At 43.6% G+C, this 23,266-nt stretch overlaps 2 protein-coding genes and 1 long non-coding RNA gene across 4 annotated transcripts; 1 reads left to right on the plus strand and 2 right to left on the minus strand.

The window, feature by feature from the left end:
- Positions 1–1,277: 1,277 nt before the first annotated feature.
- SCPEP1 (serine carboxypeptidase 1) lies at positions 1,278–13,913 on the minus strand. The gene is made up of 13 exons (XM_075770576.1): positions 13,721–13,913; positions 12,083–12,228; positions 11,060–11,149; positions 10,003–10,158; positions 9,450–9,524; positions 9,152–9,224; positions 8,104–8,141; positions 7,790–7,918; positions 6,167–6,251; positions 5,252–5,365; positions 4,457–4,594; positions 2,830–2,993; positions 1,278–2,713 (listed from the first exon to the last, which is right to left on the minus strand). Exons 1-13 carry the CDS (start codon positions 13,896–13,898, stop codon positions 2,648–2,650), a joined length of 1,452 nt encoding a protein of 483 aa, XP_075626691.1. The 5' UTR covers positions 13,899–13,913; the 3' UTR covers positions 1,278–2,647.
- On the plus strand, positions 13,892–19,770 carry COIL (coilin). Of its 2 annotated transcripts, XM_075770574.1 has the most exons (7): positions 13,898–14,198; positions 14,847–16,032; positions 16,333–16,419; positions 17,486–17,533; positions 18,138–18,213; positions 18,963–19,051; positions 19,567–19,770. In XM_075770574.1, exons 1-7 carry the CDS (start codon positions 13,948–13,950, stop codon positions 19,654–19,656), a joined length of 1,827 nt encoding a protein of 608 aa, XP_075626689.1. In that variant the 5' UTR covers positions 13,898–13,947; the 3' UTR covers positions 19,657–19,770. The 2 variants fall into 2 exon arrangements, with proteins under 2 accessions (XP_075626690.1, XP_075626689.1); XM_075770575.1 differs by lacking the exons at positions 17,486–17,533; positions 18,138–18,213; positions 18,963–19,051; positions 19,567–19,770 and adding an exon at positions 17,299–17,477 and having other exon boundaries at positions 13,892–14,198.
- LOC142604384 (uncharacterized) lies at positions 19,245–23,038 on the minus strand. Its single transcript, XR_012838240.1, has 3 exons — positions 22,318–23,038; positions 21,960–22,076; positions 19,245–19,484 (listed from the first exon to the last, which is right to left on the minus strand). It is a non-coding gene; the product is annotated as an uncharacterized LOC142604384 (long non-coding RNA).
- Between the last annotated feature and the right edge of the window lie 228 nt (positions 23,039–23,266).

Genomic DNA, 23,266 nt, shown 5'->3' on the forward strand with positions numbered 1-23,266 from the left:
AAGAGGCAGTGCTGAATTACTGATTTTTAACACAGTTGGATTTGTTTCTATGAAAATTATCTTCAACTGATGGTGAGCAAAATAAGTCTGTGGCTCTCAGGCCACCTATGCAATCAAAGCCTGCAGCTGCAGAAGATGAAATACAAATATTGGGCTGTTTTCTTTTGACTGGTCTAGCATCTGTAAAAAAGCTTATTAATATTTTAGAACGATTCATTCTAATGGATTTCCCAAGCAAGAGCCCTTATCTGGAAATAGCATACTGCATGAAATCAAAATGGACAAAGTATGTCATTGCTAATCAGATACACAGCAGGACTTGAACTCCTTTCAAAGCAGCCAATTTCATACAGCATCTGCTGGACAGGTGACCTACCTTTGTGACGATCTAGAGCTGTGATGCACCAGTTACAAAGCCTTTGGTGAAAAAAAAGGAATCTTCCATGATTAAAGAAATGCTTTTCTGTTGTTTGCATTTACACGGACACTATTTAAGAGCCTGTCTCCATGGGCAAGTATTTTTATTCTAACATGTTTAGATTTGGCATAGCCCCTAAAACCAACAAATTGTTACCACTAGCCTTCTTGAAATTATCTTTTTTTTCCTCATAAGCAATCTCTTTGCCAACAGAAAAACCTGCAGAAGCTAAAACAAAGCAGGACAAGAAACAGATGTCTCAGGCCTATCACTGAGCACAAGCTCTAGGCAATGCAAATGAATGTGCCATTTCATAAAAAAAGCGTCAGAACAGAGTGAATGCTGCTCTCTGAGATACCGTCTTCTCAATTCTTTCCCTCTATCAAGCCCTATATTATTAGTTGTTCAGGCACAATGCAAAGTAGTGAATATAACAGGAATCAGGACTACAAGACAACTCAAACTCAGACATACTTATTTGATTGACAAGTTATTTTGAAATATTCCAAGAACGTAGATATGCAGATTTACATGCCTCTAGGACCCTCCTCTTGTTCATCTAACGTTCAACCAGAAAGAGAACAGACATAGTTGCTGGTTTGATCCTGCCTATCCATTCTGGGTTGTCCCTCCTGCTGAGGGGGTGCATTTTGTGGAAAGGATGGGAAGGGCTGCAGCCTCCAGTGCATGTGTTTCTCATCATGCCATGCAGTCGTGGGGCAGAGCACAGTCCTGTGCCCTTCCCTCTCAAGTGCAACTGCATCTGCTCCCTTTGGCAGGGGCTTTACACTGAAAAGCCAGACTAGAAAAGTCGTGATTGTCAAGCAGTGAAATCAATGTGGTGCCCAAGAGAGAGGAATAATTAGACCTATTGCATTTATTGAAAAATATGTTTTAAAAAAAAATCTGGATTTGCATTGCTAAAGTTCTCAAGAACACAGTGCAAGCAGAGAAGAAGGAAAACAATTAGGTGCCAATAGTCCAGCTGCTGGGTGATTGCATATGCATTTACATAGCATTATGCCTCAGACCTTGCTAGGCCAACGCTACAGACATTTCATGACAGTTTCATTTGCTGGAGTAACTAAGGGTTTGCTAATTATTTAGGATTCTGGCAGCTGGAACAAGCTGTTGTGCCTCTTATCAGACACCAATAAACAACGGTCACTTTGTGCTCCATAGCAGAAGTAAAATGTTATCTGACCAAGTCTCCTCTTGACTGCGTACTATATTAAAAAAATGTTTCAAAATAACAGGTCTCCACAAGACTTCAAGCTCTAGAAAAATATGGATCAAAATATTGGTTCTAGCTTGTATAGCCTTCTTTTAAACACTGCCATTATCTTTCAGAATTATGCTGTTATTGCTCAAATAATACTCTCCACTCTTAGAAGGCTGTAAGAAGTTTCCTTCCATTAGGAGTCTCTTCTGTACAAGAAGAGGGTATTAACAGGTCTCCTGCTTCAGCATACAGGAAAGCAGGAATTCCTGCTGGATGTGCTTTAGATGTTAAGGCTAAAGGCAAAGTCTAGGTAACAGTCATTAAAGAAAATGAAAACAAGAAACAAACGGTCAGATGAAAAAAGTCAAATCCTCCTCTGGGGGTATGTGTTTTTCTCTCTCCATAGCACAGGAAGTCCGAAGAATCTTGGATCCTAACCCAGGCACCTCAGCAAGATGAGATGGACTGTAATTCCTCTAGGGCAGATCCTCTATCCTGGCACCTCCGTGTCTTCAGTTTGTAATCCCACCAAGTGACTCAAGCAGAGGCCTGAGCACAAAGGAAGGAACATTCCACAGCCTCATGAAACAGGTTAGCTCTTTGAGAGGAACAAACAGCAAATCTATCAGGACTCAAATCAGTTTTAGTCTTGGTGTGTGAACAAACAAGAAAGCATTCAGTAAGGGCAGCATTTTACAAAAGCACAAAATCCTTCCGAATCAAAGGCAAAGGCTCAGAGCTAGTTGTTTATGACAGTGGACTTCCCTCTGGAAGAGTGATTATAAACAGTCTTAAGGCAGCAAATCACAGCTTACAAATTCAAAAGCAACAACTCATTCAAGGAAAAAAAATGCCTTTCCATAAGTGCTTGTGCACTTTATGAGTAAGATCAGCGAGGCTATGTGTCCAAATAGCCATTGTTCCTCTTGTGGCTTATTATTCCAGACTCACATTCTGTGAGAGCACTGGCATTCAGCAGGAAGCCATACCAGCTGGCCTCCCCTTCCCTAGTGCTGCTGTTGGGTCACCATCCTGACCATTTTCAGTGCCATCTCTCCTTGATCAGACGGTACCTAGCATAGAGATGAGAGCACATGGTAATCACCTGCTTTATGGAAGCAAGCATATATGTATCTCCAGTTTTCTTGCTGATAGTGGTGCATCCCACCCCAAGAAGTATATCATTTACCATGTGTCCAGCCTTAAGAATCCAGAAGAAAGCAAAGTTCTCATAAGCCTTGTGGAAAGCAGCTGTCTCAGTGGATTCTGGAGACACATAGAGTGCCTTCCACCTTTGCTGGTTGAACTGGCCCAAATTAGGCCATTTCAGTTTCCGGATCCATGCCTCCTGGCCTGTTGGAGGTAAGAGATATGCTTGATTACCAATACTGACATAGCAACTTGGGAGTCCCAGTTCAACTGGATGCCCACTGTACTAGACAGCAATACAGCAGAGTTAGCAGAAAGTCTCTTGTGTGCTCAGATTCTAGACCAATTTTGTTATGCCTAGGAAAATGACCAAGGCTGTGTTCAGGACAAGCCGAAACAAACCAAGGGAGGGAGAAGGGAAAATCCCAACAATGAAGGTGTACTTGAAATGGACTTATGATTGCTCAAGTTGAACACGTGACTCTCAGAGGCTCTGCAGCCCTAGCAATTCTGACATATTTTGCTTTACTCCTCAAACAACTTGAACATCCTGCTACGGAGAAGGATCAGCCACACCAAGCCTCTCTCTTGAAAATCAGAAGAGACACTGCTTCTCTGTTTGTTACAGTCACTGATCAAGAGGGACCTGGAAAGGTTTTCTATTTTCAGGTGCCTGCTAGAGAAGGCAGAGGTCAAGCCAGCAAAAAGACCAATTCCAGGACACCAAGGGGGAGAAAGCGTTAGCCCACCTCTGAGCTACTGGAAAAATTTACATGTTAACTGCAGCTCAATTTTAACTCAAAATGTGACAAACTGGAGCACCACTAACTGCTAATCTGTTTTGACAGCCTAAATACTCTGTTTCCTGATTTATTGATTGCTACGTTGTTCATGAAGGGCATCTGAATATCTAAGTGGGCAGAGACAGACAAAGGATAAAGCCTTTCACAACACAGGAAGACGTTTGCGCAGTCTGTGACTGTGGGTTACTTAAATCAATGAGAAAATGTGAATGGAAGACAGCACGGCAGTCTTGCAGCATGAAACATTCCAGCAACACTTGGCCTGGTTCCCAAACCGCCACTTGATCAAGCCTGCATCTTGCAAGCAGCAAGGGACAAACAAAAGCTTTGAGTGGCCAAGACATGCAGGTGCCTACCCATGTTACTGAGCAGCAGGTGTGATCGTTCTTCAACTGCACCTCCCTGATTAATTACCAACACCCTTGTTCCATCTCACCTGGCACCATGCTCTCTGCTGAAGGTCACTCAGTGAAGGCTGACCCATATTGTGCACAAATCTGCAGCAAGATACGGCCTTTGCCCCAGAGAACAGAATCTTCAAGGCACAGCAGGAAAAGAGAGGATAATCTCCATGTATCCTCATTCTTCATTTATGAATGAGCATACCTATTTATGGGCTTCACTGAAACAAGCAATTATTGATGTTGCAGATCCATTTCCCAACAGTATAATGGAGGTAAAGGAATTGCCTTTCTCAGAGGGACATAAACAAAGCATACTAAGAGCTGCTCATTTATGACTAGTATTTAAGCGTTGCCAGTTAGATAGATTTGCAGAGAAGATTGGAGAGATCCAGGTACCAATATTACTGGCAACTTCGCATTCTACTCATCACTTCCCAACCCCAGTCAAGAAGTCCCTTACCCATGGTGTCAACAATGAGATCCAGCTGCCCGTTATAGACTGTAACATTGACATTGGCTGCCAAAAGCTGATCAACAATACCAATGACGGGTTTCATGAAGTCCTCAGCCATATTCTCAAAGACATCTCTGGACTGACCTGGTTGGAACCAGAAAGAAGACAAATTTTAGCTGATGAAGAATGTCATCCCCAAGCTGGGATGGAAGCAGTTGGCTCAGGGTCCTAAAATGCAGTTCATGGCTGTATAAAAAACAGTCCTAGCCCCAAAGGGCAGCCAGCAATTCATCAGTCTGAGGAACTAAACAGAACCAGAAAGCAGCCATGCTCCCACTGGAGCTCACACACAGCATTGTAGCTGCTGGCTCCTATTACACACATACAGAGTGCCGGCATCAGTCCTTTAAAAACTTTCCTTTCTGTTTTACGGCCTCCCCTCCACACCAGGCAGTATTACATGACAGCAGACTTCTGGCAGAGAAAAACTGACAGGAATTTCAGCAAGATTGCAGGAAAAACAGAAATCAGCTGCTGAGAAATGGAGGATCTTCTTCCTTCCCCTGTATTTTCAGCTGCTTGGCTAAAGATAGATACAAGCAGCAGAATCAGAACCACATCTGCTCCCACAGGCCTGCCCCATTACATGTTCATTTCTGAGAATAAGTCCTCTTCTTAGGCGCAAGGATGATGACAATTTAATGTGACTGCTTACTACAGTAAAGTATCTTCCTACAGACTGCAATACTGTAAAAGGCAATAATGCACTCATTAGATCCACACTAGCAGACAGGAAAGTACCTCCCCATTTCACAGAGTCAGGAATAATTTTTAGCTTCTTTCTGATGGGTCCATTCATCAATTCATTTAGGCTGTCCTTATGCATATTTTTGACATGGCGTTGGTAAAGTCCAACTGAAAAAGAGAGAACACACTTTGGTTAGTGACACAACTAAGACCGTCATCCTATATAGATAATAATTTTCAATGTTACAGTCACTGCCAACAAACTCTTTTCTAATGAAAATGCCACATCACAGAGAGCAATTTGCTTACTTCTACTAGAAACCGCTGAAGTCAGCCCTCATTTAGGTCAGGGGATGAGAGGGCAAGAACCGAACCATCCATTTCTACTTTCGGCTAACACAGTGCTTTTTCAGGGGACCAGGTTCTGCTTTAGCCACTTGGTACAGATACAGTTTCTTTTCCTCAACAAACCAGTTATTTTTGAGCTTATTTTCACCTTACCTGCTGAAGCCAACAGAAAGAGATAAAGAGCTTGAAAGAAACTCTATACATGTGTTTTTTACATTGACGCACAAACATCATGGAGCATAAGAGCCTATATCAGACTATTTACATTGACGAGACATTTTTGTGTCCTAGCTTGAAGACAGAAATGAAACACATTAAGAGGAAGTAACTTAAAGGCCATAAAACTACGTCGCAATTATACTGACTACTTCCTTGGAGTAATTTGTGCAGGATGTATATATAGGTGGAGGTATAATCTATAGCAGGGTTGTTCCACATTCCTATTTATCCTTATTTATGCAAGGGCAAACAAGTTTGGCTCAGGAGAATATCAATATCCTTTAGATCTGAAGACCCCATTTTAAGGATGTGCTAAATTGAGGTTGTTTCTACTATCAGAGTTGAAGGTACGCAAATGCAAACATAGGACCTCAGAAGCTCAAGTACTTAAATACAACTTACTGAGATGGAGATTTTCTTGTTCATTTGATTTCATTTCTGGAACCTCCTTAGTCATGATGTTATAAAAGTTCACATTATCTGTGTTCTGAAAACACAAGATAATTTCAGTAACACTATAACAAAAACATTTCTCAGATATGAGGAACAGACTCTCTTCTGAAAAAAAGAGATAAGTTCTAAATAAAGGATCCTGTGACCTGCCACTTTACCTACATGTCAGGAAGATACTTATGGAAAAACTTCGGTTCTACATTTTGAGAAGTGGGGGAGTTTTCTCATGTCCGTCTTGTTCACACGTGGGTTGTGCCAGAGATGCTATTTACTTCTCTGAAACAGATGTGAAGCTACAGGAAGCCTTACACCCTGCCAATGACTGCAGATTCTCATTACTCATTACAGAGAGCTGCAATGCCAGAAGATGCCTTCAGATGGTCTCTTCTGCTAGATCTAGTCTAGCCTGATGCTGCCTCTTGCTCAACATCCTCCCAACCTACAACCCTTCAAAATCTCAAATGCTTCCTCAAGAACATGGTGATAGGTATCAGCCACCCCTCTATTGGAACTGCTGACATCTGGACAAGTCCAAGAATTGTAGAATGACAGTTCTGATGCAGACAGCCTGCATCCAAAGGACAAGTGTGATCAGTGTTGCCATTAGAGAAGTTACTCGAGATTCCTGAAGCCCTGCTTTATGCAATTTTTGAATCTTTAAAGTTCTGATGCATAGGTCAGAAATCAGCTCACAACAGCAACCCTCAAAGAACTGAAGCGCTTGCACCCTGACAGTGATATCACAACTGGAAAAGACAAGCGGACTTGAAGAGAAAGGCAAAATGGGAACCACAAGTTCCTTCCAAACATTAAGAACTGAAACCACTTATGTGCAAGGCACTGTCTGTTATGAAACAAACAAACAAAAAAAAAACCCAACCAAACACCTACCCCCCCAAAAAAAAAACCCAGCAAGAAAAGGAAGTGGCTTCGGATTAGTCTTTCAGTTTGAGGAAGTCAAACCCTCACTTGTACTAAAACACAAAAAAGAGTAAAATTTTGGAACAACTCTTCAACAGAAAAAATAAGAGTAAAGCTTTACCTATCTTTTAAGCTGGAACTTGCTAATTAACAAGATGCAGTAACCCACAGTAACAGGGCACAACTTGAGGTTCATTTCCATCCTGTGCACCTATTGTAGTTCTTTAAATAAAGATCTATGCTTAACTTGAAATTTCTGTCTTGCTGGATGCAGTTTTCAATATTCAAAACAAAGCTTTCAAGGAGACATAGCTCATTTAAGTTGAAACCAGGTTCTATAGAAATCAACAGGATTAGTTGCATGCTCAAAATTAAGCATCTATTTAAGTGATGTGCCAGGTTGAAACCTTGATGCAATACTGCAAGCCTATGTGGGTCGCCCTACCCACTGCCTCTTATAATCACACAGGGTGCTCAGCAAACAAACAGCTCTTTTACATCAGCGCTGGGATAAAACATATACTGGCAAAAATGACTGGGCAGGGGGTTGGAGGATTCACTCCAGACCAGCGCTCATAGAGAGGATAACCTGAAATTGTGTACCTCCCCAGGCACCAGTCAGTTATTAATGCTGATCAAAGAAGATCTCACCTCTTCAATGACACCTTCAGCCTTGCCCCAGAGCTCAGTGGCCAGCACGTATTGATTTTTATTGATTGCATCCATTATTTCTTTGGCAACAGCAGTCACCTCTGCTAGACCATTATCATCAAGGAGAGACTGGAAGACAAACACAAAGGAAGACAGCTTTAATTATAATTTCATGTTCATTTCTTGCTAACAGTCCCCATGCATTCCAGGTTTTATTCTGGCTGAGATCTAACCTTAAAAAAATCAATGTCCACTCATACTATACAGCAGTACAAGTAATCAGGCGAGGACCAAGACTTTAAGAAGGTACTTACAGTGCTGTAAAGGTAGGGCCCCCAAGACAGCACGGAGTCTAAAGAAACAGAACAGATTTCAAACATCTAAGTTTTTTAACATACTATTTCATTTACTTTTCCTTAATTGTAGCAAGAATGACTGTGACAAAAATATATGGAGATGAATTAATCAGTAAAAAGGTACTGTCAGCCTAGTTTAGCCCAAAGGTTATGTACTACAGAGCAGGTTCTTTACAAATCCTGAGAACCAATAAAAGCACTGCAGTGTTATTAACCCTCTACACATTGATCAGTTAAATTTATTTAATGCAACAGACATGTTCTTACCAAAATGTTCTCACCCCAACACTGCAGCACATTGTTAGAACATGGGGAGAGATCTGACAAGTGAATGGGCATTGTCTAAACTGATCTGTTTGCAAAAGTTACAGGGAAAAAAACCCACTAATTGTAAGACAAATCTGTTTTATAACAAGTTCATTCATAAGGTCTCAAGGATCAGCTGATCCTAAGACAGACAGGAGTTTGCTTGATATTATCCCATGCTGCAGAGAACCTATGGAGCCTGCCCTTGCAAATCTCCTTGAAGGGCCAAGAGTCCTTTAATTTGTTTTTTGTCCTCCACCAGACAGACAACCTATCTCTTCCAGGTCTGTGAGTGCATCAGTTCCTCAGCTCAAGGTCTTCTTGTGAAAAGAAAGATAAAATCTCAGTTGCGACCTTGTGACTCATTTAGTGGCCATGTTTTAAGTGCAGTACTCTTACCAAATCACCTCAGAGGCTGTAGAGGTGTGTAGGGACATTTCACCACCACCCCACTTCAAATACAAGTATGGTCCTCACCGACTTTGCTCTCTGTCTTTTCATAAACTAGATATGTTCTAAAGGTAGATCCTTCAATCACAGTTTGCAATGTTGAAGTATTTCTTTTTGATTTACCAGACTCACCAGAGATTTAATTCACTTAATGCAGGGCTAACATTGTTTATTCTAGGTACCCATGGAATGAGAAAAAAACCAAAACAACAACAACAAACCACGTACAGTCTGAGGATTTTAAACATACCCAAAGGAGAAATCCATGAGTCTCCAAGAGCAGTCCCCATAAAATTGCACTTTATGGTCCCTTTTTGAACAGCCTTGGTGAAAAAAGGGGAAAAACCAAAAACAAACAAACCACAAAAAAGAAAAAATAATCAACTTTTAGGTAAATATTAATGACTCTAGAACCAGTTTTCTTTAAGTGAAGAAAATAGGTAGCACTCTGAATTGGGCAACATGGACAGTGTATTCTAGAAAATACAAGTACTTGCAGAACACCACGTTTCAAACTGAAAAGTGAACTACATCCTCCAGCTACTTACCTGCTGCAGCTCTAAAGCAATGCCAGCAGCCATTTTACCTCCGTAAGATTCAGAAAATATGTAGAACGGGATGGTCTGAAGAGAGAGAAGCCACACAATGAACCCATTGTGCAGAAGGCAAAAGATACCTCCAACTGTATCCCACAGAACCCAGGCACTGGCTCTTCACCTCTCACTATCAAACACTGGATATTTTTCTGATTCTAAGCTGCAGATAAGATTTCTGTAACATCCTGGAATAATTACTAGGGGAACTTCTGAAGCAGGCACTTCAGTATTTTGGAACTAGAAACAGATGTGATCCCACATGCTTCTCAGATCACACAATAGACAATAATCCACCCTACTGCTTAGCTAACTAGCACCAAATTCAAGATACCACTTCTGAATTGTGGGAAATAAGAGGCAGTGATTATACTGCACCGACTCCTACCAAATTCATACTGCCTCGTAGCAAACACTGCCCATTTGGAAGCACGTTCACTAATTCCTTTTGAGATCTGTTTAAAAGCAAATAAAAATATGATTCTAACCAAGAATTCAAGTCACTTACCTGGAATTCTGTTCTACATGTGAAGAATTTTCCAAGAAAAACCATCATATCAGAAACTACCGTGGTAAGGTTTTTGGCAAACAAGCTACAATCATCCACATAACTGAATCCAGTGCCCACAGGATTATCCACAAACAAGATACTGGCTGCCTGCAACTGTACAAGCAGAAAGTAAGTTTGTATGAAACCTCAGTTCAGCACCAGTGCAAACCTTAGTTTTGATGGCACAAATGTTTAACTGAGCCACTAATTCTCTGGCGCTGAAAAAGACTGCAGAAAAATAAGGTGCAAGTCCAAAAAAGAGAACGGTACAGGTGAGACTTGTCTGTCAGAACATAAAATAAGAGGGATTTTCTTTTGGGTTGCTGGGCTTTTGTGAAATTTCTATAGCAAATGCCATGGGGTCTATAGTTACAAGTGTAGAAATAAAATAAATAGATCAGCATACAGATAGCTAGCATGGCTTAAATCGGTAAGGCTCACAAATAAAGAATACAACATAAGGTCTTTCAATTTGACCAATCTGCCACAAGAAAGTCACCCAAAAAGTCCCAGTGATCCAAGGGCAGATCACCCATACAATCTAGTTAGATTATTGGTAGCTCAGAGCACAAATACATTTCATTGAATAAGCTTCCACTTTCATAGGCAGCTGTAATTTGTCTTCCCTTGAAGGCCATACTGGACTTGTAATTACAAGCCACTGGTTACATGTTGCCAGCCATCCAGAAAAACCTCTATGACTGTACACAATGAAGCTACGATCTGAAATAACATCTTTCTAGAATGTCCCTGCTCTTGGTTTCCCAGACATCTGCAATTCGCAAATTCATGGAAACCCAGACATATTCCGTCAAATCAAATTAATAGGTCTATTCTTCAGTTCTTAACAGGGATATTCATAAAAGCAGTTCATTAACCACACTATTTTAAGACGAAATATCATAGTTCTATTGAATTTTAAATGAAAACTGTTCTGTGATGATAGCAATCATCTGCTCACACAACCAACAAACATTTTGCAATCAATAATTAGAAGCTGAGCTCTCCACTATACCCAGGTTGTATTTCTTGGTTTCATTTCTTTGTCTAATGGGCCAATCTCTTCAAAGTTCCCAAATCCACAGCCTGAAGCTCCTGGACCTCCCTGTGGGGAAATAACAGATGACAAATAAGTTAAAATGCAGCATAGTACAGATATGACAGATAGGAGAAAACTAAAAGCCACCCAGTAAATAGAATGACAGATTGTAAATTTTAAAGAAAGGCTTTTGCACTACATGTCCATTTGCAAAGAGAAGGCTTTCTTCCTCATTGTCTTTCACTATGTGTACCCATGCCATTTATAAAAGCAAGAATTTAAACAGAGAAGCAAGTACTCACTTGTGAAAGCATCTAATGAATTGCATGCTATGTGGGTGCAGTTTGAAAACCCTTCCCCTTATTCCCTTAATACGGATGCAAAAGTTAGCTATCTACAGAGGTTTGCAAGTCATTAGTTTTATCAGCATGTACAGCGTGTGCATTTCACTCTGAAGAAATAACCCAGAAGGAAAAAGACCAAGTCATCCAGTGATTATATTCAACATTAACTTCTGAAATGTACTGCTGAAAGCTAACGTGGAGCACACACCACTGCCTTTTATCAAACTGTGAATAGCACCAATCTCTAAACAGAGTCTCTCTTACTTGTTTTCATTTAGAAGTCTTTTTAAATCTCTGATCAGTTTATCTAGTCTCTCTGAATGTTGTTTAGACTGTAAGCTCTTCAGGAAAGGAGCTTTGATGATACAATGTACTTCTAGTGTCTGGCACAAACTACACGAGTGTTGTACAAGAGATAAGAACAACCTCTAGTTCTGCAATTTAACTTGATGTAAGGTGAGCAGCGGAGGGCACCCCACACCTGCAGAATGATATTTTCATTATTTCTTCCTAACCTGAATACCTTACTCACAAGGTGAATCATTTAGACTCAGACAATTTTGAATCATTTCTGTAGAGCTGTAAGATACCTCTCAGGCTGAACCAGGCACAGATGGAAAGCACTGTTGTTGAAGTGTCTTTCACCAAACCTCACCTGAAGCCACAAGATGAGAGGTAATTCTGTGAAGTCTTTGGTTGGGTTATTTGCATAGTAGAGCCACCAGAACATGTGGGCCTTACTTCGAACTTGCACATATCCCCACAACTCTTCGGGCTCTTGAGATTGCCTCAGAACTACACCTTGGGGGAGGGAAATAAAACAAAAAATCAGCTAGGTAAAAAGGCTCTATTTTGAGCTTTCCACCAGATTTGTTCCAAAACATTACACGTCAGTCTTGGGTGTGATAATTAGAGGAGGTTCCATTAAAAAAATTACTGTAAGAAACCAGCCTATACTTACACCCACACACATAACTTCATTCATTGATGATAATTCAGCTAAGCGTGTTAATTAAGAGCTTAACTACCAGGGTCTGACGTTACAGCAGCTGCCAAAATAGCAGCCCAATAGGTAGGATAATTTTTTCTATCTGGGAAACATTTAAAGTCTTTTGAAGACCTGGGCTGAAAGCACAGCCCCACGAGCCCGATGGAATAACACGCGTCAGCTTCAGGGGCGCCAGGGCTTCTTCAGCGATCCACCACTTAGACGTAGTCTCTGGGAAGGTCAAATCATTGTACAGTTCCCGAGGAGAGTAAACGCAGGGTAGATAGAAGGGTCACTTCTAAACAAACACAAGACCTAATCCTACGCTCAGTTAAGTCAGTGGAATCTTGACGACTTAAGCAGTCCATCCAGGACACAGACGCTGTCCCAGAAATAGAACTTTGAAACTACATCACTTAAACTTCTCCATCACAACAGAAGGCAGCAGTCCACTGGAGAAGCAGCAATAAAGCTTTTTCAAGCCACGGTGGCTGCCCAGAGGATGCAGCTCTGAATAGGTTATATTGGGGCGGACAACATCACCCCTTCTTGATCAGCTCTCACTGCGGCAGCGGTGACACCCCAATATGGCTTTTTGCTCCTTGCAGCCGCCTGCCCAAAGGGTCCCACAGGTAAAACGCTGCGGCCGGGGACCTGTGCTCCTGTCAGCCAGTGTCACACAGCACGGCAGTAACCTCCTGCTCACAGGCATGCCCGCTTACACGGCCTCAGCATCCCCCGCAGCTGCCAAGGAAGGGAAGAGGCTCTGGGGGTCTTTTTCCGGAGGGACAGATGGCAGCTCCGGGTAAAACAGCGATGAGAAGCGCTGCCCCGGTTTGTGGGGAGCCTCTCCCACCCAGTTTACCCAGGTGAATCAACTGGGACCTGAATCTCCGCGTTCCTGCTCCAAAACGGGTCCTTGGGGCTCGGGGGAGCGCAGACCTCAGTCAGCCGAGGTGACCCCCAAGGTCGCGATAGTCCCCGGCACAGACACCGCGACAGCCCTGGCCGGGGCCGCGCACGGGCCCGCCCCGAACTCGGCGTGCTCCCGCCGGGGCTCCCCCCAGGCTCCCCCGCAGCGCCGGCGCTTGTGCCACCCTCTTCGCCGTGTCCCGCCCGGCTACCACCGCCGGCGCGGCGCTGACGGCCCTCGGTGAGGCTCGGAAATTTCCCGCGGCTCAGCCCGAGCCCTTCCCGGCAGCGGCCGCACCGTGCCCGGAGGCCGTCGCTCCGGCACTACCCCGGGCACGGCCGCTGCACGGAGCACGGCCGCACAGCCTCCCGCCCCGTCCCTCGGCCCCGTACCTGCCGCCAGCAGCAGCAGGGACAGCCCGGCGGCAGCGCGCAGCGGCCACATCCCGCCAACAGCTCCCGGCGCCCGCGCTGTCACGTGCACGGGGACCAGCCCGACCCCGCCCCGCCCGCAGGGGGCGCGGCCAGCCTCGCGCGCCGCCCGCCCTTTTTGTCCCACGCGCGGCACCATCGCCCTCTCTCCCCGCCGCCCTCTCTCCCCGCGCCGCTCTCCCTCCAAGATGGCGGCGGCCGGTGGCGGCCCTTTGCGGCTGCGGCTGCTTTTCGACTACCCGCCGCCGGGCAGCCCGGGCTGCGCGCTGTGCTGGCTGTTGGTGGAGCCCAGCCAGGTGCGCCTCGTCACCGACCTCGTCAGCCTCATCCGCCACAGGTTCGGCTTCAGCCGCCGGGCCCGCCTCAGCCTCTTCCTGGAGGGGGCGCTGCTGCCCCCCACCGAGAGCGCCCGCCTCGTGCGGGACAACGACTCGCTCCGGTACGGCGGGGGCTGCCCGGGACCGGGCTCAGCCGCCGGCAGGACGGGGCGGGGTGTGTGTGTGTGTGGTGGGTGTGTGTGTGTGGTGGGGGTGTGTGTGTGTGGTGGGGGTGTGTGTGTGTGTGTGTGTGGTGGGGGGGTGTGTGCTCCTCGGGGCCCTCGGGCTGCGCGGCACCGGGGTGGGGGGACTCCCCTAGCAGGCTTGAAACGCGGCTCCCGCCGCGGGACGCGGACGGGGCCTGGCGGTGCCCGCCCCGAGGAGTCGGAGAGGCGCCCTCGGGCCCTTCCCGCGGCTCCCCGGGGGGTGGAGCGGGAGCCGGGCGCTAGCGGGCTCCGTTCCCCAAAGCCTGCGGTGCCTGCGGGCTGGAGAGAGCCAGGTGGTTGGAAACCTGCCTCCTGCCCCGGTGCTCCCACCGCCTGAGCCGGCCTTCTACAGAGCTTGCAGCACCGTGCCCTGGGGTGGGGGCTCAGGCTGTGCGGCTGGGCCCGGGGCAGCACCCCCTGCTCTGCAGACTGCTCTCCGAACTGCCCTGCTGACAGGTGGAGCATCCCCGCTCCCAGAAGACAACCCAACCTGAGCTGCTAACGCATAGAAAGATGTGTGTGAGTTATGTTTAACAGCGGCTTTTGTTTGGATTTTTTTGGCAGAGTAAAATTGGAAGAGATAGTCGCAGATGAATATGAAGAGGTAGATGATGGCTTCTCTTATACACCAAAAGAAGACAAAAAAAGGCGTAGACAAAAGCAGGAAGAGGAAGAATTTTCTAGAAATGAAGGCAGGCATAAAAGGGAAAAGAAAAAGAATAAAAATAATCCTGAATATCCCTCTTGTAGGGAAGAGATCTCTGTAGATATTTGGGACTCCCATAAAAGGTACAAGAAAAGAAAAAGAAAGGAAGAAGTTAGTGGAAGAAATAGACTCACAGAAGGTAAGGAAGAGAGCTCTACTGGCCAATCTAAAAAGCTTAAAGAAACGGAGAGGGAGAAACAGGTGGCAACAAAAAAGAAGGATGAAAAGCAGTCAAAGGCTGCTGCAGCAAAGATGGCTTTAGAACAGGCAAATGAGAGCTTGTCTCTAAATTCTGGTAAAAATAACACCAAAAAAATCACAACACAGTCCAGAAAAAAGAGGGTGGGAGCTTCAGATTCCTCCAGCACATCGTCTGACAGTGACAGCAGTGAATTAAAGCAAAGTAAGTCTTCCCATAAATCTGTAGTGGCAACACTTCCCAAAGACAAATCCCAAGCTGCTGCAAATTCTGATGTGAAAACTGTTGTTTCTAATAAAGTGACTGTAAAGTCTCATGCTGAAAATTCCACTAAGACTGCAATTAGTAAAAATGCTAAAAAATCCCAGTCTTCTAGCTCAGATTCTGACTCGAGTACAGAGGATGAGAAAGTGGCAACGGCACAAGACAGTACCGCAAAGGAAAAGTCACTGCCTAACAGTGTGGCAGCTGTAAAAACCAGTACCACCAAGGCTCCCAAAGCAAAGACCTCCTCTTCAGAGTCTGATAGTTCAGATTCAGAAACACTTGTAATTAAAAAACCCACAGCAAATGCTGGACTGAGTAATTCCGTAATAAGAAACTGTACTAAACATTTGCCAACCAGTAATCAAGGACCACTTGCCAGCCCGGGTCATGGAAGGGGGCGTGGAACAGGAGAGCATAACTTCTGGAGAGGACCTAGGGGCCGTGGGTTTCGTGGGATGATGAGGGGCCAAGGCCGTGGGAGAGGAGCAAACCCTGGCTTCTTCTATAACTACAGCAGTGAAGCCCAGAAACAGAGGCAGTTAAATGAAGCTGCAACAAACACTTCTGTTCTTGTCCAGGTGAGTGACTTAAACAGTCATAGGTCACCTTTCTCTTGCAGCTTTATATAAAAAAAGTATAGGATGAGAGGGTGAAGATTGGTAGGATAATGGTTGATCTTAGTAAATCTGCTATTTACTGTATCTCCATTTAGCAGCCTGAGGAAATGTTTATGAAACAATATCTGATTGTATTATGTATTTCAAGCACTCTGATACGCACCTTACTCAGAACTTCTTACAATCCATACAGCATAAACATTGTCTTCTGTTTTTATTAATACAGTAATTAAATCAATGGATTTACTTTTTGTTTCACAGAATCCTGCGGAGGTCCCCAAGAGAGACTATAGTGTGTTACCTCTTCTAGCTGCCCCACCACAAGTGGGAGAAAGAATTGCCTTTAAGGTAAAAAAACCTTGTGAAATACTGAATGTTAGCGGGCTAAAATTGTTTCATTTGGGCCACTCTAAGTTTTGCAGGACACCCTACAGATAGCATGGTCCTGGCTACCAAAAGCTTATGCTGAAGAACCTGATCTTACTTGTTCTGGGACTGTTATCCTAGAAGTATGAGAGTTAAGAAGTAGTCTTCATCCTTATTTGTTCTTTTTTTAAAAAAAATTGTGTTTTAAACGTAAGCAAATATTTCAGCACCTAAAACATCTTGTGTCTGATGTTTGTAGGCATCTCTGAAAGTGTTCACTCCTCTCTTACTGTCTTTCTAACCTAATGATTTCCCATACCACAGAAACACTTTTGGTTTCTGTTGTTGGCTCTAGAAAATTCTTTTGCTGTAAAGTCTGACTTTGATTTTTACAAATGTTTGGAGTATGTGCATAATTTAAATACATTTCTTTAGACTTCCTATATTTATATAACACAAAGAAAGAAAAGTTTTCTCCACTGTCATTTCAGTGTGAATTTCCATGTACATTTGTACAATGACTCTCTTAGCACACAAGTCAGTTCACAAATAATAGAATTTTCTAGTTGCACCTTCACAAACTGTCTCTCTCTCTTTCTCTACTGTGGGCATATTTTCAAAGTTTACGTTTAAATAAGAATGCCAGAAAGAAGCAACATACAAGGAAAGTCAGCATTAAAATTAGATGCTATAAAAAGAAAAAAAAATTCTCTACGTTGTTACTTCTCTCTATAGTGTTTCTACAATACTACTGTGAATCTTACCGTATAAATAATTACACTTCCCTGCAAAATAAAAAAGTAAAATGAAACTGTTGCAGTTGAGGAGACTGGGATCCATCTCTCTGATCTCCTCTCACAGCCTGACCTGAACGGAAATCCAGCAGTAAGTCCTGGAAGATGACCTGGGACTGTGATCAGCATCAGGATCCACGAGTGCGAGACTTGGTTCTTGCACTTTCTTCTTGCTGAAGAAACCATGTGGGGATAGGTGGCATCATCAAGGATCAGGAAAAGTTGTAATTTCTTATTTGTATTTCTTTCAACAGCGCTTGGAACTAACTGAAAATTACAGTCCTGAAGTTTCAGACTATAAGGTACTGTTTTTCTTTCCTCATTCAATTCACTCACAAAGCTATTATAAGTGAGGTGAGCCTTAAATACTTTGCAGTTGTGCAGGATTTTTCTTCTTGTCCAGTTGACTCCACAGGCTGTTCCTGGTGCAACAGTAAAAATGAAAACTCTAGAACCCAAAACTAATTGAAAATTTGAAAGGTGTAGCAGTTATTTAAAAAAAAACAAACACAAGCATTATTAATAATCATTAATATTTTAGAGATGACAAAAAATGCAGACCTTCAAGCAGAAAAATGTAGCTACATTCAAGTCTACTGCTGTTTGAAATCAAGGCAAATTCTTGAAACTGGTGCAAATAAAATTTTGTAGCTGCTTCAGATAACTTGGTTTCTGGATAAGTACCGATATAAATTACAAGGATGGTGACAACTAATAACTTTGGTTTCTTGATGCGAGTAACTGCAGATTGCTGCGCTTTAATACTTTGCAGATTTTATACATAGCGATAGAAAAACTTGACAGATACTTCCTCTGTGATCAAGTACCACAGTGGTTGTAAATATGAAATAGTTACCCTGTGCTGAAGTATATCTTACCTGATTCTTTTCTTGTTGCTTTATGAAGGAGGGGAAAATAATCAGTTGGAATGCTGATAAGAAACAGATCGAGCTTGAGATCCTTTCGTCATCAGCGGGACAGTGTACGTACCCTGGAACACCAAGTGCTTGTTGTCATGTGCATCACTTGGAGAACAGCTAGTCTCAGGCACACTTTGTGCTTCAGGATTATTTCTAATTTGCTCAGGTTCCTCCTCAACACACCCCTTCCCTCCTTATTCTCTCCCCAAAAAGTTATTTAAAGGGAGAAGTTCTAACACTTGCTAGTTGTATTGAAGAAGCTCATAGATATTTACGAAATTAAATTTGTGTAGTCAGTAGCTCATCTCTATTGTGGTTTCATTTCCTGAAAAAAATAAAATTACTGTAGGGAATTACAGAGAGAATTTTAGATCATAATGCTGTTCTTTGCGAGGTCAGTGAAGCCACTCTCTTTGGTGGATGTGGAACCGAGTCCCTGCAGCGACCAAGCGCACTTCAGACACCGGAAACTGAATGTGCCTGAAACTGAATGTGTATACTGCGGTTGCCATTTAAGCCAGCATTAATGAATCATCATAGTGAATCATCATTTGTGAATTTAGGCAGCATATTGTTGATTAACTTTTTCATGCACATAGTTATATTACATAATTACCTTAATTTTGGTGTGAAGCATTCAGTTTTACCTCAGATTTTCTGTTAGAATAATGAACCTGAACACCCCACTCAAAAAAAAAAACCAAAACAAAAAACCAAAAAAAACCCACCTTGTTTTGACTAGCTTTCTAAACATGGTAAACATTTAAGCCTTTTTGTTTATAGTTAATGGAGTTGTTTGTTTGTTTTTAAGTTGCTAAAGAGCCAGGGAAATTCGATCTGGTTTACCAGTCTGCAGATGGAGCAGAACTGATAGAGTACGCGGTTCCTCAGGATACAAAGGTATGTGGGCGTCAGCTTCTGAAGCCTGTTACAACTTTTGCATAGCTGATGCATGCCCTGCCTTATGACTCCATTCATCTCAGTGGAGATTCCCTTTATAGTAGTGCATCTGATTAAAATAAATGGAAGCAAAAATAATTGTTCCTTTCTAGCAAGAACGTACATGGTTACAAGATAAGAATAACTTCTTGCATGTCACTCAGTAACTAGATTAAAAAACAGTCATCAAACTGCAACTTTTTGTTTTGCCTAATAAACAATATCATGTCTAGATAGAGTATCAGTTCTTACAAGGTTATTCGTTTCATGCACTGTTGTTTTTTTTTACCTCTATCTTTCCTTACCCAGGACATCAGGCAGGTTGAGGTTCATGAAGATTGCGGATCCTTCCTGCGGTTCATCGATCTTTGTTCAGTAGCGCTGTTGTTCAAGTCTAAACAAAGCATCACGTAGGAGAAATGGCATCTGCCTGTATAGCTTGTACATGCTAAATACTGTCTGTATTTTGTTTTCAGATAACTGAAAGCTGGGATGCACTGATAGAGCCAAGACTGATTGTTGAGCCTCCGGTTAATGGATCCAGTGTTGAAAATGGAACAATCTAAGATGTGAACAAATGTAAATAATTGTATGGACTTGTTTTGTGAAATGCTGCCTTCTAGTTCTGAGGCGAGCAGATGCACTGGTGGATATTTTTAATAAATGTTTTTAAAGTAAAACTATGCCAAAAGAAAAAGAAACACTTTTTTTCTTAGGGTATGTTTTATGTAGGAGGAATACTTTGTTTATTATAGGAAGTTATTTACAGGGTTCACCTGAACGTGTCAAGAAAATCTTGTGGATTTTAAGCTGCTGTAATTTTGAGAGGCAGATAAATAGTATTGGTGACTGCCAGGTTTGCCTAGAACCAGTGGAACATAACGTGAATCCCTGGCAAAATCGTGTCCCAGTGTGTTAATCTGTGTAGGGTCTGAACACCTTTTTGGTTTGTTTGTTTTAAAGCAAACCCTTCTGCTCTTTAAGTGCTGAAGTCTCTGTGCTGCCTTTCTTCTTTCCTTCCTAATAGCAGAATGGGTCCCAGGTGGTGGCAACGCGTTTCTCTGGCATCTCCGATAATTATTAGGAGATTATTATTGAGGTAGCCCCTTGTACCCGTGTAGTACTTGTATCTTGGCAAGTCTTACAATTTAACATAATCCCTGTCCTGGGTAGTTGACTCTTAAACAGAAGACTTGGAAAAAAAAACCCTAGATATGAACAAACATCTGAAAAAATCTGCTTCATTGTTTAGCTGACAGGTACTCTGACTAGTGCATGACTACATAAAAATATTGCACACCTTTGCATTATCCCTATTATAATGTCTTGTTTGTGAAGGAATCATTTTTATATGAGTAAACCCAGTTTGTGTGTTGCGGTTCGCTTTGCCATTATTTTGTTAATTTTTCAGAGAAATAGTTGGATTCCTGCATGGATATTCTTGCAAACTGGACAAAAAGAAAATTCCAGACTCTAGCACAGTCATGCTGAGACAGTTGGGATTAATGGAAAGATTAATTTTTTTTTAAAGGAAATTGTTAATTTTGAGTTCTTACAAAATCGCGAAAGCTACACACAACTATTTCACAGCATTTCAGAGCAGGATTCACCTCTTGTTCCATTGCCTACAGTGCATTTTGGCTACAAATTAAATAGGTATGTAGTCCCTCTGGCTGTGACGAACAGATGATGGTTGAAAATAAATACACCCCAGAGAGAGGATGCTTGGAAGATAAAATCTTGAGTCTTACTTCCTCATTGTTCTCAAGTTTGGGTGAAACTACTGTTTCAATGCACAATTTAAATGACATCAAATAACTGCAGTCTGAGGGAGCTGGCTGGCTGCCCGTCCTGTGGCACCCTTGGCAGCCACACACAGGGCACTAAACGGGTGAGAACAGGGAATGGGGCAGGGCTGGGGCACGAAACGGGTGAGAAAAGTGGAATAGGACAGATGGTGCACGTGACTCCCAGAGGGAGCTGGTGACACTGGACGAACCCGTAGCGCTTGCTTTCTGTCCCTAGAGTTTTGGGATCTCTTGCCAGCCCCTTTGCTGGGGCAGCCCCAGCTGTCAGGCATGGGGGCTCCTTGCCATCCCCCTCTTTGCAACTTAGTGTTACAGGTTTGTTAAAAAATTCTGCTACAATTTTTTCCACAAATTCTAGTCTTGTGACTCAAAACATGAGGGTGTGTTTGAGCTAGCAAGCTACAGTCACGCATGCACAACATACTGTAGGCCTACAGACGTGATGAGCACCTGCAGCTAGAGGCTGGCAGCCACAAGCTGCTGAACGGATCTTAAAGACCTAAAAGTTTGCTGCTCTGAGTACAGACTTTGCAAAAAGACATTGAGTCAGTGCCAGCTCTTTAGGGATTTGGAGTTATTTATAATTTTGATGGGAAAATTGTACCTACTTAAACCACTTTGAATATCAAATCCAAAAAAGTCAGAGGATGAGAACACCCAGCTTGATGTTTGCTAAGCCACGTGTACCCGAGGAACAATGTATTCTGCTGTGCTGCTAACTTTCTGCTCAGAGCTTGAGTGGCATTTTCAATTCGCAGTATCAGGGCAAAGGGTTAGATTTAGTTCAGAACCACAGGAAGAAGTTCTCAAGTAATTACAAGGAAGCAAACAGACTAGCAACTTCAGTAGCTACTTAAATGGTAAAATTCTTCAGTAATTTTTAATGTTAAACATCATTGGTTTTTAGACAGCTGGACTGGTTGTGCTTACTCAGAATTTCAAGCCCTCTTTGACAATGGAGAACTTAAATTGCTGACCTGAGCTCTAAACATCCTGTGTGCTGCTCCAGAAGCAAAACCTACAATTGTGAGGGTGTATATTCACCCTTTATATCCGCATACCTTTGTTTGCATCAGTAGACATCAGGTAAGTGCTGCAGAAAATAGTGAAGGTGCTGAGCCTTTGAAAGATGATGGTGGCTTAGTCCAGATAAGCCCAGGAAGAAGGGCTTTGTTCACCTATAGAAAAATAAGAATCACAAACATTAAGAGCTGCTCTTCGGTAACACACGCAACACAGCTTGGTAAGAACGTTCCTTTGCAGTCACTGTCTGCAGCACCTCTCAGGTGCTCACATCCCCTCGGCAGCAGTTATGAAGTCCCAAACTGCACGTCCCAACCACGCTGCAGATAAGCAGAGCCGTGCCCATCTCCTAGAAACTCCTCCACCCTCAACCAGATTACACACTTGATCCCTGACCTTTCACTTCTCTCTGTCAAAGCCACGGCAGCTCCCAACGCCTCCTTTTGTCCTTTCTGCACCACTACTAGCAGTGAATCAGAGCGCGTGACACACGACCTCTTCCTACTTTATCTTGAAGGAGTATTATGAGACGGGAGCAGATCATTGATGTAGGCAGAAGTCAACGTTATCTGTGTAACGTAGGTTTACAACAACTGTCAGATTTAATTGAGTCTTCCAAAATAACCAGACAGGAATTTCTTTCAAAGCACTAATCCTAACAGATAAGCCACCATGGCCTCTTTTGAGTGCTCTATATGATTCCTGAAAGTTTTTTTGAAGTCTCTGAGGACTAATGTCAACACAGAACCCCCACAATTTCCTGCTAATACTTTTTTAACGACACGAGAAGGAACATATTGACAGTTCTCCACACTAGGTATCCTTTGGCCACCAGAAATGCGGTTGAGAGCAGACAGCTTCTCCTGCTGCAGACCACCAGGCTCTGTTTAAATTCTTGATCTTCAACAGCCAGGTTACCCGCAGCTCAGAGGAAAGCAGCCAGGGCCGGTGGAGCTGAGCCCTCTGCACGCCCACCGTGGGAGTTGGGGTTCACGCGGCCACTTGGCCTCGAGCACACGCTCGTGGGCAGCGGTGAAGGAGGCAGGCAGCTGCCTGACCGCACTGGTGTGTTTGCAGTTTTCTTTTCGTCCAGTTTTGGGACGGGAGCGGGGCAGCCGGGGGGGGGGGGGGGGGGGGGGGGGGGGCAGCGCTCCCCACTGCGGCGGGGCTGGCGGTCCGGCTGGGCGTTCGCAGCTGAAGCTTTTCACTTCGGTTTAGGAACCAAACCCGAGACCTCCCGGGCGCGGCGGCTGTGACGGGTGACGCTGCTGGGGACCCACCGCGGGGCCCGTTCTGCCTCCACCCGAGTCACGGCCCCACGCGTGGGAGGCGGCCGAGCTCATCC

Source organism: Balearica regulorum, chromosome 18 (assembly GCF_011004875.1).
Source record: "Balearica regulorum gibbericeps isolate bBalReg1 chromosome 18, bBalReg1.pri, whole genome shotgun sequence".
In the NCBI taxonomy this organism is placed as follows: domain Eukaryota; kingdom Metazoa; phylum Chordata; class Aves; order Gruiformes; family Gruidae; genus Balearica; species Balearica regulorum.